The following is a 12,624-nucleotide window of genomic DNA, read 5'->3' on the forward strand; positions in this document are numbered from 1 at the left end:
TCCATGAATTAATTGGTGAATGGATAAACAAAAACGTGGTATATCTATACAGTACAATGGAATATTACTCAGCAATAAAGAAATACTACAATATGCAACTTATATACCCATAATAATTAAAAATAAAATTATTTTAAAAATAAAATTTAAAAAAAAAAGAATACTACAAGGGTGAACCATGAAAACATTATGCTGAGTGAAAGAAGCCAGACAGGAAAAACGACAATGTATGTCCAGAAGAAATGCCCAAAAAGGCAAATCTATGGAGAGAGAAAGTAGATAAGTGGTTGTGACTAGAGGTGAGGTTGGAAGTGACTACAAATGCACCCAAGGAATCCCTTTTGAGGTGACAGAAATGTTCTAAAATTGGATTGTGGTGATAGTTGCACAACTCTATTAAATTTGCTAAAATTAATTGAATTGTACACTTAAAGTGTACAATTTTATGGTATGTAAATTATACCTCAATAAAACTGTTAAAAAATCTGTGTGAGCTCATATGGAAAGATGGCACACAAACAGAAAAAAGCTAGATGCACAACAGTGTGTATAAAAATAGATGTGCAAAGAGATTATTTCTGTAAGGATATCCAAGTACCAGTAAACAGTGGTTGTTCCTGAGGAGACAGCTTGGAGATCTGGTATGGGTGGGAGATTTTTCTTTGCATATGCCCAAAGCTTAGCATGAAAAAGGTTTTAAAATATATACTTGTATTACTTTTTCAATTTAAAAATAAATTTAGGCTGGGCACAGTGGCTCACGCCTGTAATCCCAGCACTTTGGAAGGCCAAGGCAGGAGGATCACTTGAGGCCAGGAGTTCAAGACCAGCTTGAGCAACCTAATGAGATCCCATCTCTACAAAAAATTTTAAAAATAGCCTGGTGTGGTGGGCACATCTGTAGTCCTAGCTACTCCTAGCTACTCAGGAGGCTGAGGCAAGAGGACTGCTTAAGCCCAGGAGTTTGAGGTTGCTGTGAGCTAGGCTGACACCATGGCACTCTAGCCCAGGCAACAAAGTGAGACTCTGTTTCAAAAAAAAAAAAGAAAAAAGAAAAAAAAAAAGAAACCAATCTCCCCCAGCACCATGGGAGCGTAATCCCAGCCTGACAAAGGGAGACCCTGTCTCTAAAAAAAGAAAAAGTGGAGAAACTCAGTGAATATTTTTTTGTTTGTTTATTTGTTTGTTTTGGTAAGGTTTAGGAGTTCCTGTACTCCATATTTCATCAAATATGAGATGCCAACAATTGTAAAATCACTATTATTTTATGCTTTACCAACAGAAAAAAAATAGTTAAACTATGACACACCTGCAGTTATACACCTGGGTTTCTGAGATGTTAAGTCTGAGAAACTAAGTTTATATTGAAATAACTGAAACTCAGTATAGTGGGCTCCACGTTTCTTCTTCTTAGGTGAGGAGACAACCTTACCAACACCATTCTCCTTGTCACTCTGCCTCAAACCTGAAGGCTTCCTTCCCCTAAGCGCTTCCCCATCCTCACCAGTCAGCAAGAACTGCCTTTTTTGCTGCTGCGGCTGCTATCTGCCTCTTGATCACCCACCTGGACCGCTGCAATAGCCTCCCAAGGAGCCTGCTAGTCTTACAGGCCTCCAATCCATTATTCATGCCGCAGCCAGTGTGATCTTTCTAAAACTCTGCTCTTCTCACGCCCCTGCTTCAGCATTTCCATTGGCTGCTCTACCCACAGGGTGAGGTCTGTTTTAACATTTGGCTTTTCACGACCTGGGCTCTGCCCGCCATGTTAGTCTCTTGGCACTTCCACGAAATGAAATTACTTCTGCTTCCCCCAGGCACCATATGTTTTCAGGCCTCTGGGCCTTTGCATCAGTTTCCTATGCTGGGACTGCTCTTCCTCAACAAGCATTTATTGAATGTGTAGTAGGTGCCGGGAGCTGAGAAGGAGGGGTGGGCAAGGCAGGCCCCAGCCCGATTCTCAGCGAGGCTGATGGGAAATAGAAACAAGCAAAAACTTAAGCATCTACGGTAAGTATTATTTATAAACACACATGGTGGACATTCGTAAAGCTTTACTGAAAATGTCAACCGCGGCCTCAGAAAGTTTAGGACTAGACTTGGGCCCGGTAAGCAGTGTAAAGCAGATTGGAATCCCGAATCTACTAGTGACTTTGGGCAACTGACTTTGGGAGTCTTCACTTCTGTGTAATGGCAGTAAAAATGCCCGCCCCAGAAGATTTCGGAGGGTTTAACATGAGCTACATATAATCACGCGGTTTCCGCGGGCCGAGGAGCCCCTCCCCCGGGCGCCGAGGGTCCGCCCACCCGCCCGGCCGCAGGAGGCCCCGGGCGCCGGCGCGCACGTACCTGCCCCGCCAGCCAGCCGACCGCGGGCCCAGACCGCAGCCGCGAGGGGCAGGGGCAGGGGGCGTCGGACGCCGAGAGAGGGGAGCATCGCTCCGCCCCATCGCCCCACTTTGGGGGACAGCCCCCCTCGCTCATTCCCGCCCCCGCCCCTGAATCACGGGGGGGCGGGGCCATGACCCATTCATGCCGGGAATCGGATCCAGATGTTCCCCGGGCGCGTGCAGCTGCATCCTTGCCTTTTTTGGCAAAAAACGTGCGGCCGCGAGCAGATCCCGGGCCGCCCCCGCTAATCCTCGGGAAGAGGGGGAAGGGGGCCGAGGGTCTGGGCCCAGACTGGGGATCGGAACCGGGTACTTGCTCTGCGGGATTTGGGCAGGGCTGTTAGGGGATGTGATTTGTACCAGGCGATGGAACCCCACCATCACCCCTGCTCCCGTCTGGAACCTCCCCTAAACGTCTCCCCCACACGAAGGAAAAAGCCCTCCGCCTGCAGGGGCGAGGCAGGCCAAGAGGGACAGTAGCTGTGGCGGGGATCCCCTTCCTGGGGAGAGACTTCCCACCCAGTGGCCAGCCCCCCTTCACCCCGCCCTGCAGGGAGGATGTCTAGAATAGGCTCAGAGTCTCCCAGTCTGTGAAGGAACTTTCCTTCCCCCTCAACAGCCTGGACACACACACACACACACACACACACACAGGCCTATGTTTCCTCACTCTGCTTTATTGAAGAATCTGGAAGAGGGGCAAGCCAATCCCACTCTTCTGCCCATCTCTGGGCAAAATGGAGCTGAAATAAAACAAGACACTCGACGGACAGGGGTTAGGCAACAACCTGTACCCTAAGACCCTTTGTCAAGCCCCTGACCTGCTGCTCAAACAGCCCCAGCCCTGGGGCTAGGGATGGATCAAGCCCGAGCATAGTCCACTCGTGAGGACCTCTCAGGCACCCTCAGGACACCTAAAATCTATTAAAAGAAGTCTAGATTTAAGGCCATCTAGGTCTCAGAGTCCAGGTTTGGAGGGCTGGGGTCTAGAGCCCTGATCTGGGGAGAGGGCCTGGCCTGGGACCCAGATTACAGGGGAGAGGGCTGAGTACTGGAGTCCATGTTTAGGGAGGGGGCTTGAATCATGGAGGCTCTACAAGAGCCCAGGTTTGGGGGCCCGGGTCAGGGAGTACCAGTTTGGGGATGTTGGAGTGGGGAAACTGAATCCTGGAGCCCAGGGGGAGACCCATTGTGGGGAGGGGCTGGGTCCCACCAGTGGTTTAGAAAAGGAGCCATTGTCCTGGAGCCCTGGTGTGAGAAAGCCTGGGCCCAGGATCCCTGGCTCAGGGTCCTGCCTGGCTGCAGCCCTGGCACAGCACTTGGTCTCCGTCGGGCACAAAGCCTTGGCCCACCAGGGATGTGGAGCAGCGGGCACAGGAGAAGCAGCTGTGGTGCCAGTGTCGGTCTTCAAAGGACACGTACTTGCCTCCGCCGAGTCCTAGAGGGAGGCTGGAGGTTAGCTCTGCAGATCTGGGGATGGTCCTGCCCCCACCCAAAACATCCCACTCCCTTGCCTGCACCCTGGCCACTCCATTCTTTGACCCTTGTCCCACCTACGATGGGGCTCTTGCAGCTGCTACACTTAGGTGCAAAGAGTTCTCCAAAACAGGACACACAGTAGGGATCTTCATCCCGGGAGGTGAACTGCTGCCCTGCCAGGGGCGTCTGGCACCCAGTGCAGACCAGACATTCTCGATGCCAGGGCTGATCACGGTATGTCACTCCACCCTGTGTCAGCGTCTGTGGGGACAGCATCCATCAGCAGGGGTCAGTGGGGATTCCCACCCCACGACAAGCCTTACTCACCCCCCCACCCCACTGGCCCGGCCCCCACCTTGCTGCAGCGGGCGCAGCGAGGAGCAAACTTGTCCTCATAGCAGGGGACGCAGTAGTAAGCACCCTTGTCGGGCACAAAAGAACAGGAGCCCAGTGGCTGATCACAGCCGCTGCACAGGAAGCAGTACTCATGCCATGTCTGGCCTCCATATTCCAGCTTCCGGGACCCTGTGGGGAACAGGGGTCCCACTCAGATGCTGTGTCACAAGCTCCTGAGGGCCACCTCTGTTACTTCTCCAAGAGAGTCCCCACTGCTCCCATAGCCTGAGCAGGGTGGTGTCCATGCACATGCAGCAAGACCCCTGCCACATAAATTATACATGCTGACCTCTCCCCAAACACACATCAAGCCTCCACGTAATAGTCATGATGTCTTAGCATATGCTAAGCCCTTATACACCAGACACGATGGTTTTAGACCCCACATATACCAGGCAAGCAAATCTCTGCTCACACAAAGTTCTAATGCTCTGAGTATGACAGGTTCAGTACACGCTTAGCCCGCACATCTCCTAGATATATTATTCTCCATGTATGCTAAGTCCTCACATTTCTATTAGTCATGCAGGTCTTCATACATGTTAAACCCTCTGTTCATCTGTCTCTGCGCACACTAAACCCCAAGGCACCAAGCATGACAGTCTCAGTACATCCTTAGCGCCTACATGTACCAAACGTGCGTATCTTCACACATGCTAAGTCCCCAGGTATGTATCAAGCATGTCAGTTACCCACATATGGTAAGCCCCCATGTGTCTAGCAGGCCTACTGGTTCAGCATACACTAAGCTCTCAGGAAAGTATCAAGCTTGTCAGTTTCTGCACATGCTAAGCCTTCATGTGTATACCTGGGCATGCCAATCCCTGTACATGCTAACCTCATAAGAACATACAGGCATGACAGATCCTACATACACTAAATTTCCAGAAACATGCTGTGTGTGCAGGTCTTTACACATACCAAGTCTCCACATATAAGACAGGCACATGCAAGGACCCCCACACAGATGCCAGACATGCCAGTCCCTCTACAGGGTGAGCCCCTGGAGATGTACCAGGCATGACGGTCTCTCCGCAGGCGGAGCACTGTGAGGAGAAGGCACTGCAGTAGCAGTCATTGCAGAGCAGCTCACTGTCCTGGCAAGTGAAGGGTTCATCGGCTAAGGAGCGCTGGCAGCGACAGCAGCGGAAGCAGCCCTCATGGAAGTGGCGGTCTTCATAGAACAGCTCCTGTGGGGAGGACAGCAGGGGCACTGCCACCAGGGCCTGGTGGATCCATCCTGTGCCCCCTCCCACCAGCCTCCACCCACTCCCTGCCCTGCCTGGTCTTATTCTTACCCTTGAGTCATGCCCAATAAGCTGCTTGCACTCAGCACAGGTGTTGGCGAAGGTGTTGTCATAGCAGGGCACACAGTAGGGGCCGCTGTCTGTCTGGATGTACTTGCGGCCAAACAGGGACTCACTGCATTTTGCACAGTCAAATGCCTCGGTCATGATGGCAATGTGAGGGGGCCCTGTTAGGAGAACAGGTGGAGTAGGGGTCACCCAGAGGGACTGTGGCTTAGCCCCTGGCAAGAGAGCAGGTATGGGAAATGCCAGATCAGAACAGGTGCGGATGGGGAAGGGGTGCTTCTGGGAACCCAGGAGTCCTGCATGTTTATTTCTGTATTAAACGATGGGGGTGGGAAGGGGTCAGGAAAAAATCAGGAAGCAGAAGTTGTTTTCTTATCTAGGCCCTGGCAGATCTGGGGGGAGGGGGCTTTTCCTGGGTCAGTGACTCATTTCCTGCTCCAGTCTGAGTTTAGCCTGCCCTGTCCCTACTGTCCCCAGGGTGGCAAAAGCAGGGGTAGGGAGCCACCCCACCCTACTCCCTGTGATCAGTACTCCCACCCTCTCCTGACTCCCAGGAAGGGACTCCAGCAATATGGATTAAGGAATCTTTACCCAGAGCTCTGGAATGGGGAACTTAGGGATGGGAATGGGCTGTTCCCGCCCCCTCCTGATCCAGGAAACAGTGGAATGCTAGAGGGATGCTGGGCCGATGAATGGTGGAGGAGGCCAGTGTGAGAAGTCAGGCCTCCCCTCCCAGGAGAATCAGCCAAGCAACAAGAACTTCAGAGGCTCAGCCTAGGTTCAAGCAGGAAGGAAATCCTGCAAGCTGGACACAGCCAAGATTCCCCAGCTGGACCCTCTGCCCTCATCCCCCCTCCACCCCTGCTGTGTCTCTGGTCACACCAGCCTGGGCAGCCTTGGCCTGCAACATCTGTAGCAGCTGTGGCAGCACAGATGGCCAGATGTCAGGTTTTGCCAGCAATAGGGGAGAAAAAAAGTAAATGAGAAGCTCAGGGAGGCAAAGGGGAACTGAAGACAGACTTGGAGAGCAAGCGCAGCATGCCCCTGCCACCCCCCCACCTCCCCACCCCCGCCAGGCATCACTCCTGGCAGTGGCAAAGCCTCAGCATATTTCCATCCTGGGTCATTATTTCCCGCCCCCTGCCTCTATCCACCTTTTCTGATTTCTCAGGGTTTTGGACCAGAGAAGTGAAGGCAGAGAGAGCAGGAGCCACTGAAGACATTTTCTCCCCAATCAGGCCCCCTCTTGGGTGGGGAATAAGACAGGGGGGAGCCCTGAAAGCTTCTGCTGCAGACACCCAGCCCCCCACCAAACCTCAGACACTTTCCATTTTCTCAGGAACAAAGCATGTTTGCGGGATGAGGTCATCCACACAGCTGCCTCTGGAACAGGAGCCTGGGGAGTGGGGCAGTAGGGAAGTGGGGTTCCCAGACCTTCCTGCTGCCCGGAGTCAGTCTCTAGCCCCAAAGTCAGAGCTGCCCAACCCTGCTCTCCTCCACCATGAAGCCTGCTCTCTAGGGGCTGGGACCCTGGGGTGGTGGAGAGGAAACACCAGGACTCATAGGAAGGGGATGTCCTCACAGCTGCAGATGAGCCCGGGGAAGTTAAAGGGACATACAAAAAACCCCACCAAACCACTCCCGCAGTTAGACCCAAGTCTGCCCTGGCTCAAGTTGAAGGAAAAGTCTTCCTTTCTCAGCCACCCCCAGTAGGAAATTCTGGACAAGTGTTGCTCTGGCTTGAAATTCAGACTCCAGGCACCAGCAGATGCCCCCAGCCTGGCCTGGCTCTTTGGAGGCATGGCCAGTGAGCTTGAGGCTGTCCTTCAGTACAATGGGAGGCCACCAGAAGCTGGGGTCTTTAGAGCCAGGACTCCTGGGGTGAGAGCTATGCTATAGGGTAGAGGATACCCCTCCTTCTCAGTCCCCTCCCCACCACTCAGGCCCAGGTTTCCTCTGGCCCAACATCTGAGGATTGCCTGGGCTGTCAGCCACTGGGCAGCAGGGGGCCACACAGGTGGAATGTGTCCATAGGGGGTGCCCAGGGCCTTCCCCTTCCTTCCTGGCTTGGCTCGCAGCCGCCACCACCTTCCCAGGCCCAGGCTAGCCCTGGGTCCACCCCCTGGGAGGCAGTCACCACTCTGAAACAGGGGCACCCCAAATAGGGTATGGGTGTGGCTTCCATTTCTTTCCCAGAATCCCCCAATGCCTTAGTCTCTCCAGCTGGGCTCTGGCGAGGACAGAGTGAAGGGCACCATCAAGGCCCACCTGTCTCTGCCCATCCCTCTGTCCCCCTCTTCCTCCCCTGTTCCCTGGAGGAGCCAGCCTTGTATTCCTCCCTGGCTGGCAGAGGGAGTTTGGGAGAGACTGCACTGTCTGTAGATGGCTCTCATCCCCTGCCCTCCCCCTGCCCCCCAAAAGGCACCTCCCAGTAAACCTACTGGAGCTCATTATGGCTGGATAAGTGGCTGTGGTGTGCGATGCGCAGAGGCTTGTGCTGTGAAATATAAACTTGGGTTTGAATCCCAGCTCCTTCACTTACTAGCCAGGTTACCTTGGGCAAGTCACTTAAGCCCCCTGAGCCTGTTTTTGCAACTAATTAAATGAAAAACTACTACTTCCTAACTCCTAGGGCTGTTGTCAGGCTTAAATGTGACAAGACTTGGAAAGCACCTGGCAGATAGTAAGTGCTCAGTAAATGGTAGCTGTTAATATTTTCACTATCAGCCCCTCACTCACACTGGAGGGCAGAGAGCAGTTTCTCCAGCAGGCCTGGGTTAGGGAGCTGGCCTGGCACTTGACCTGGAAGTTCTCAGTGTAGGCCCAGGGAGAGAACAGGAGACCCCAGGCCTGTGGGACTTCCTGTGGAGACCACTGGGGCCAGTGGTTGCTCTGGCCCAGTCAGCCTGACTCCAGTGAGCATAACTCTGAGACCCCTCACACAGGTACACAGGTGTACACACCAGCATGCTGCTTTGCTCCTCACAAAGTACATTCTCACCAGCATCTCACCACCTCTCTCACAAAAGGCAGGCAGGATAGACTATCATCCCCATTTTACAGCTGAACATAAGGAGGCCAGGGACAAGGCAGGGGCATGGCCAAGGTCACTCAGGTCTCAGAGCTGAGGTCCCTTGCCTCCCAGCCTGAAAGTCTTCCCTCTCCCCAGAAATGCTGCCATGGTGATGGAGGGGGTAGGTAGTCAGCTACCCCCTCCTGGCAGGGGGACAGGAGGTGCACCAGAGCCTGGCTCTTCTCCCCAGCTCTTGGCCCTGCAATTGGAAGACACCCAGAAGCCTTTCGAGTTACCTCTGCCAGCCAGTGAACCCTTCTACCACCTCCCAGCTCACCCCACTGTCCAGGAGGACCCTGGCCAGGCCCCCACAGCTGTGAGTCAGAATCAGAACAGGCCCCTCCCCCACCTCCCAGGAGTTGACAGGAGACTTAAGAGGAGAAATTGAATTCCTCCCCCACCCCCACCCCTTGCCACTAGGCACTAACCCCAAACTCTGTGCTCTCCCCGGGGAGAGGGGGGTGGGGAGCAGGATCCCACAGCTGCTCTGGGGACAGGAGAGGAAAAGTTCGTTCACCTCGGGTCCCCCAGGGCTGAGGCAGCACGTCCAAGATTTGAGTTTAAAAATAAGTTAGTGCTGTCTCAGTGGCTATGTGTGCACACAAGACTCCTTTTTCATCCTGATCTTACTGTCTCAGGTCCTCTGACTCATGGGGGATCGGTTGGCTTACAGTTTCTGTTTCCCCACAGCCTTGCTTCCCAAAGTTTTGGGCCTGGGTCTGTCAGAATCTGTCTTGGAAGCTGTCAACCCCCCTAGGTCTTGCTGCCTCGATTAAGTCGCAGCCTCTGGTACCTAGCTCTGCTCCCCTGGGCACCTCTCTGTGTCCCGGCAGAAGTGTGCCGCTGTCCTGGGTTTGGGGAGGCTCTGTGTCTCTGATTGGCTATCCCCGAGTGGGGCCCATGCCTCTGCCGTCTCTACCTCAGTGGCCAAGTCTTGGTCTGTCAGTGTCTCTGTACTGCTGAATGTCTCGGACTCCCCTCCCCTACCATTTCTCTGTCTCTGCAGCCAAGTCTCTGTCTCTTAGCATCTCTGCATGGCTGAGTGTCTCTGTCTCTAGTCTCTGAATGTCTCTGCAGGCCTCGGAGAGGCACATTTAGCATGAGGCTAATGAAGCTCAAAATTCAGGGCCCCAGCAATGTGTTCACTGGGGTCGTACGTTGCTTTTCCTTAAAATGCTCCACGAAGCCTGGGTCCGCCCCTGCGCCTCGGGTCTGTCGCTCGGAAACTCTGTACGCCCAGTCTGTCCTTGTTTCAATGATCTCGGCAGCCTCCTGTCGTTCGTGTCCCCGCCTGTCTCGGTCTCTCGCTCCACCCGGCTTCTGAGAGCCTCAGTTTCTCCAACGCTCCTGGTCTGTATGTCTGTCTCTGGCTTTTCTATTTCAAACTTGGCCCCCTCCCCCTCCCCCCTCTCGCTGCGGCCCCCGCCCCTCCGGACAGCCTGGAGCGGTGCAGTCCGGGCGGGCGCTCTCTCCGGCTCAGCGCGCCCCGGGCGCCGGACCCGGGCGGGGACAAGCGGCCGCCCTCCGCCCTCAGCCGTCGGCTGGCCCCCTGCGCTCCCCCGCCCGCGCCCGGGTTTGGGCAGCCGAGGCTCGGAGCCAGGGTCCGCGGGGCGCTCACCTCGAAGCGGGAGGCAGGAGCGGGGCACGCGGCGCGGGTGGGCCGGGAAGCGGGCGCCGGGTCCCTCGGCAGCTCCTACCTGCGGGCCGGGCAGAGCGGGGGCCGCGCAAGCTGCAGGCGAGGCTGCCCGCTGCAGACGGACTGTGTGGGCGAGTGGGACCGCGGCCCCAACCCCTCCCCGAGGAAGTGAGCGCGGGGGCCCGCCCCGGCCGGCCACGCCCCCGGCCCCCCAGCCCGTAGGCGGGGGCCAGACCCCGCCCCCACCTTCGTTTCAGAAGCCAGCCAGCCCCAGCACCCCTCCTCCCGCCCGGCCTAACCTGGCTCTCGCAACCTGGCCCGGCGGCCAGGACCCCGCCCCTTCCCCCGCCCTGCAGCCTTTGCTGTCCTCTCTCCCCCCACCCCCAGCCCTCTAGCTGCAGGAGGGAGGTATTCAGTTTTAGGCAACGAGTACACTTGGGGACCAAGAGTCCTCACGTCTCCTTGTGTTCCCCCCACCCCCCACGTGCCTCTAGGGGTCACTCAGCCTGAGTTTGTGAAGGAGGCCTTAATCCAGCTTGAGGAGTGGGTGCTTTTGACTCTACTGTCATGCCCCTGTCAGTGGAGACCAAGGTGTTCTCTGAAAACATGGGGTGAAGAAAGGACCCTTCTCCACCATAGGGTCTTGACCGTCAAAGGGCTTTATTTCCCAACTCCTAGTGGCAAAACCAGAGGTAAGTACCTCCCCACCTCCAGCTGCACCCTGACACTGAGAAGTCCTGCCTCGCCTTGGTTTCCACAGTGCCCAGGAATAGTTTTGACCTTTGACGCCCATGGGATATCCTAATTCTTGGCCCTGTGATCCTTTGGCTTCTGGGGAGGAGTGTGAGTGGATGGGGTGCTGCAAGGGTGGTGGAGGAGAGGGGAGGGAACCTCTGCAGTGTCTGAACCTCTGGCGTCCTCCCTGTGTCCGTGAAGGAAGAGGGAAGACTGGCGCCTGCCAGGAACATGAGGCCCCTCCAGGTCCTTGAGGCCACCCCCCCTGGGATCCTCAGGCTTGTCACTAGGAATAAATAGCCTGGTCTGGAGGCATGGGGGAGGGAGGGAGGAGGCTCTACTGTGCTGTTTGCAAAATAAGAGACAACAAACCAACCCTGGAATAACCTTAGCATCTAGAGTGAAGATTCAGGTGCCTACAGAGGCTTCCCCACACTCCAGGCTGGGTCCAAACTCTCCCAGGCTGGGGGTCCTGAGGACCCTTCCCTCCCATCTCTGCATCATATGCCTGGCTTCCTGGGTCCTAAGTCACCTTTGAGGCCAGGTTTCCTTTCGAAATTAAGTAAGTGCTTTTTTTTTATTGTTGCTGCCTACATGGTAAGAACCATGAGAGCAAGGACTGGGTCCTTTTTGCTCACATCTGCACTTACTCCAGTACCTGGTGCATAATAAATATCTGATGAATGAATGAATGACAGATACTGCTTCAATTTGGACCCCTCTCCCCCCTGCACCCGAATTTGGACCACAGGCACCTGCTATCTGGAGTCTAGGGAGTGAGCAGCCAACCCGTGGGTGGGCCCTTTCGCTGGTATTTGTCTTGTAGGTGTAAGGGACTCCCAGCCCTGGGGAGTGCAGGGAAGACTACTTTGTCTGCTTGGAGCAGACAGCAAGAGGACGTCTGCTCTGGGGTAAGGGCAAGGCAAAGGTAAGGAGCTTTCAGAAAGGAAGAGGTTATGCATGAGTAAGGAAGGTGCTGGACAAAGGGCAGAGTGTTTGGATCTCTTCTGAATAACCCTAATGAGAGCCAGTACTTCCTGAGTTCTTACTTTGCACCAGTCCCTAAACATTTTATATATGTCAACACACTTCATTATCCAACAACCTTATTAAATATATTTTTTATCCTCATTTTAAAGATGAAAAACGTAGGCATACAGAGACTAGAAATCTGCCAAGGGTGACATAGCCAACAATGGCAAAGCTAGGATTCAAATCCAGACAGTCAAAAGTCAAAGTCTTTTATGACAAAAATGAGTTTAACCATTAGGCTCTACAGCATCTGTAGTCATTTAACCTCTGTAAGCCTCATCTGTGAAGAGTGGATGACTGTCTCAGAGCATTGTGTTGTGAGGACTGGATGAGAGCATGCAATAGGTCATCAATATGTGGGGACACTCCTCTCCCTAGGACTTGGACTCCAGGGGCCGGAGAAAGTTAGCTCTCTGGTTTGGGCCAGCCTACGGGTGAGCACCCCATAGGGAAACTGTGTCCTTTCCCCTCTCCCTTTCCAGCTCCCCAGTGGGCTCATATTTCTCTGCTTGCTCTATTTTGGCCCAGGAGGACATGTCCAGGAAAGTCCAGGATCAGCCAGATGGACTCCCT

General features: G+C 54.5%; 1 protein-coding gene across 3 annotated transcripts; it reads right to left on the reverse strand.

Moving 5' to 3' along the window:
* Positions 1–3,049: 3,049 nt before the first annotated feature.
* On the reverse strand, positions 3,050–10,421 carry FHL3 (four and a half LIM domains 3). Of its 3 annotated transcripts, none has more exons than XM_069477715.1 (6): positions 10,267–10,421; positions 5,561–5,736; positions 5,278–5,452; positions 4,222–4,391; positions 3,941–4,127; positions 3,050–3,825 (listed from the first exon to the last, which is right to left on the reverse strand). In XM_069477715.1, the coding sequence occupies exons 2-6, from the start codon at positions 5,714–5,716 to the stop codon at positions 3,671–3,673; spliced, it is 843 nt and encodes a 280-aa protein (XP_069333816.1). In that variant the 5' UTR covers positions 5,717–5,736; positions 10,267–10,421; the 3' UTR covers positions 3,050–3,670. The 3 variants fall into 3 exon arrangements, with proteins under 3 accessions (XP_069333816.1, XP_069333817.1, XP_069333815.1); XM_069477714.1 differs by having other exon boundaries at positions 3,086–3,825; positions 3,945–4,127; positions 10,267–10,412; XM_069477716.1 differs by lacking the exon at positions 5,561–5,736.
* Between the last annotated feature and the right edge of the window lie 2,203 nt (positions 10,422–12,624).

The sequence above is a fragment of the Eulemur rufifrons genome, chromosome 8, assembly GCF_041146395.1.
Source record: "Eulemur rufifrons isolate Redbay chromosome 8, OSU_ERuf_1, whole genome shotgun sequence".
Lineage (NCBI taxonomy): Eukaryota > Metazoa > Chordata > Mammalia > Primates > Lemuridae > Eulemur > Eulemur rufifrons.

What these genes read in the sequence shown, in the direction of transcription:
- FHL3 (XM_069477714.1), bottom strand. Translation starts at nt 5,716, where the DNA reads ATGACCGAGGCATTTGACTGTGCAAAATGCAGTGAGTCCCTGTTTGGC. An exon ending in CGGAGAGACCGTCATGCCTG is followed by an intron (nt 4,392 to 5,277) that starts GTACATCTCCAG and finishes TGTTCCCCACAG; the next exon opens with GGTCCCGGAAGCTGGAATAT. An exon ending in GCAGCTGCAAGAGCCCCATC is followed by an intron (nt 3,826 to 3,944) that starts GTAGGTGGGACA and finishes GCCTCCCTCTAG; the next exon opens with GACTCGGCGGAGGCAAGTAC.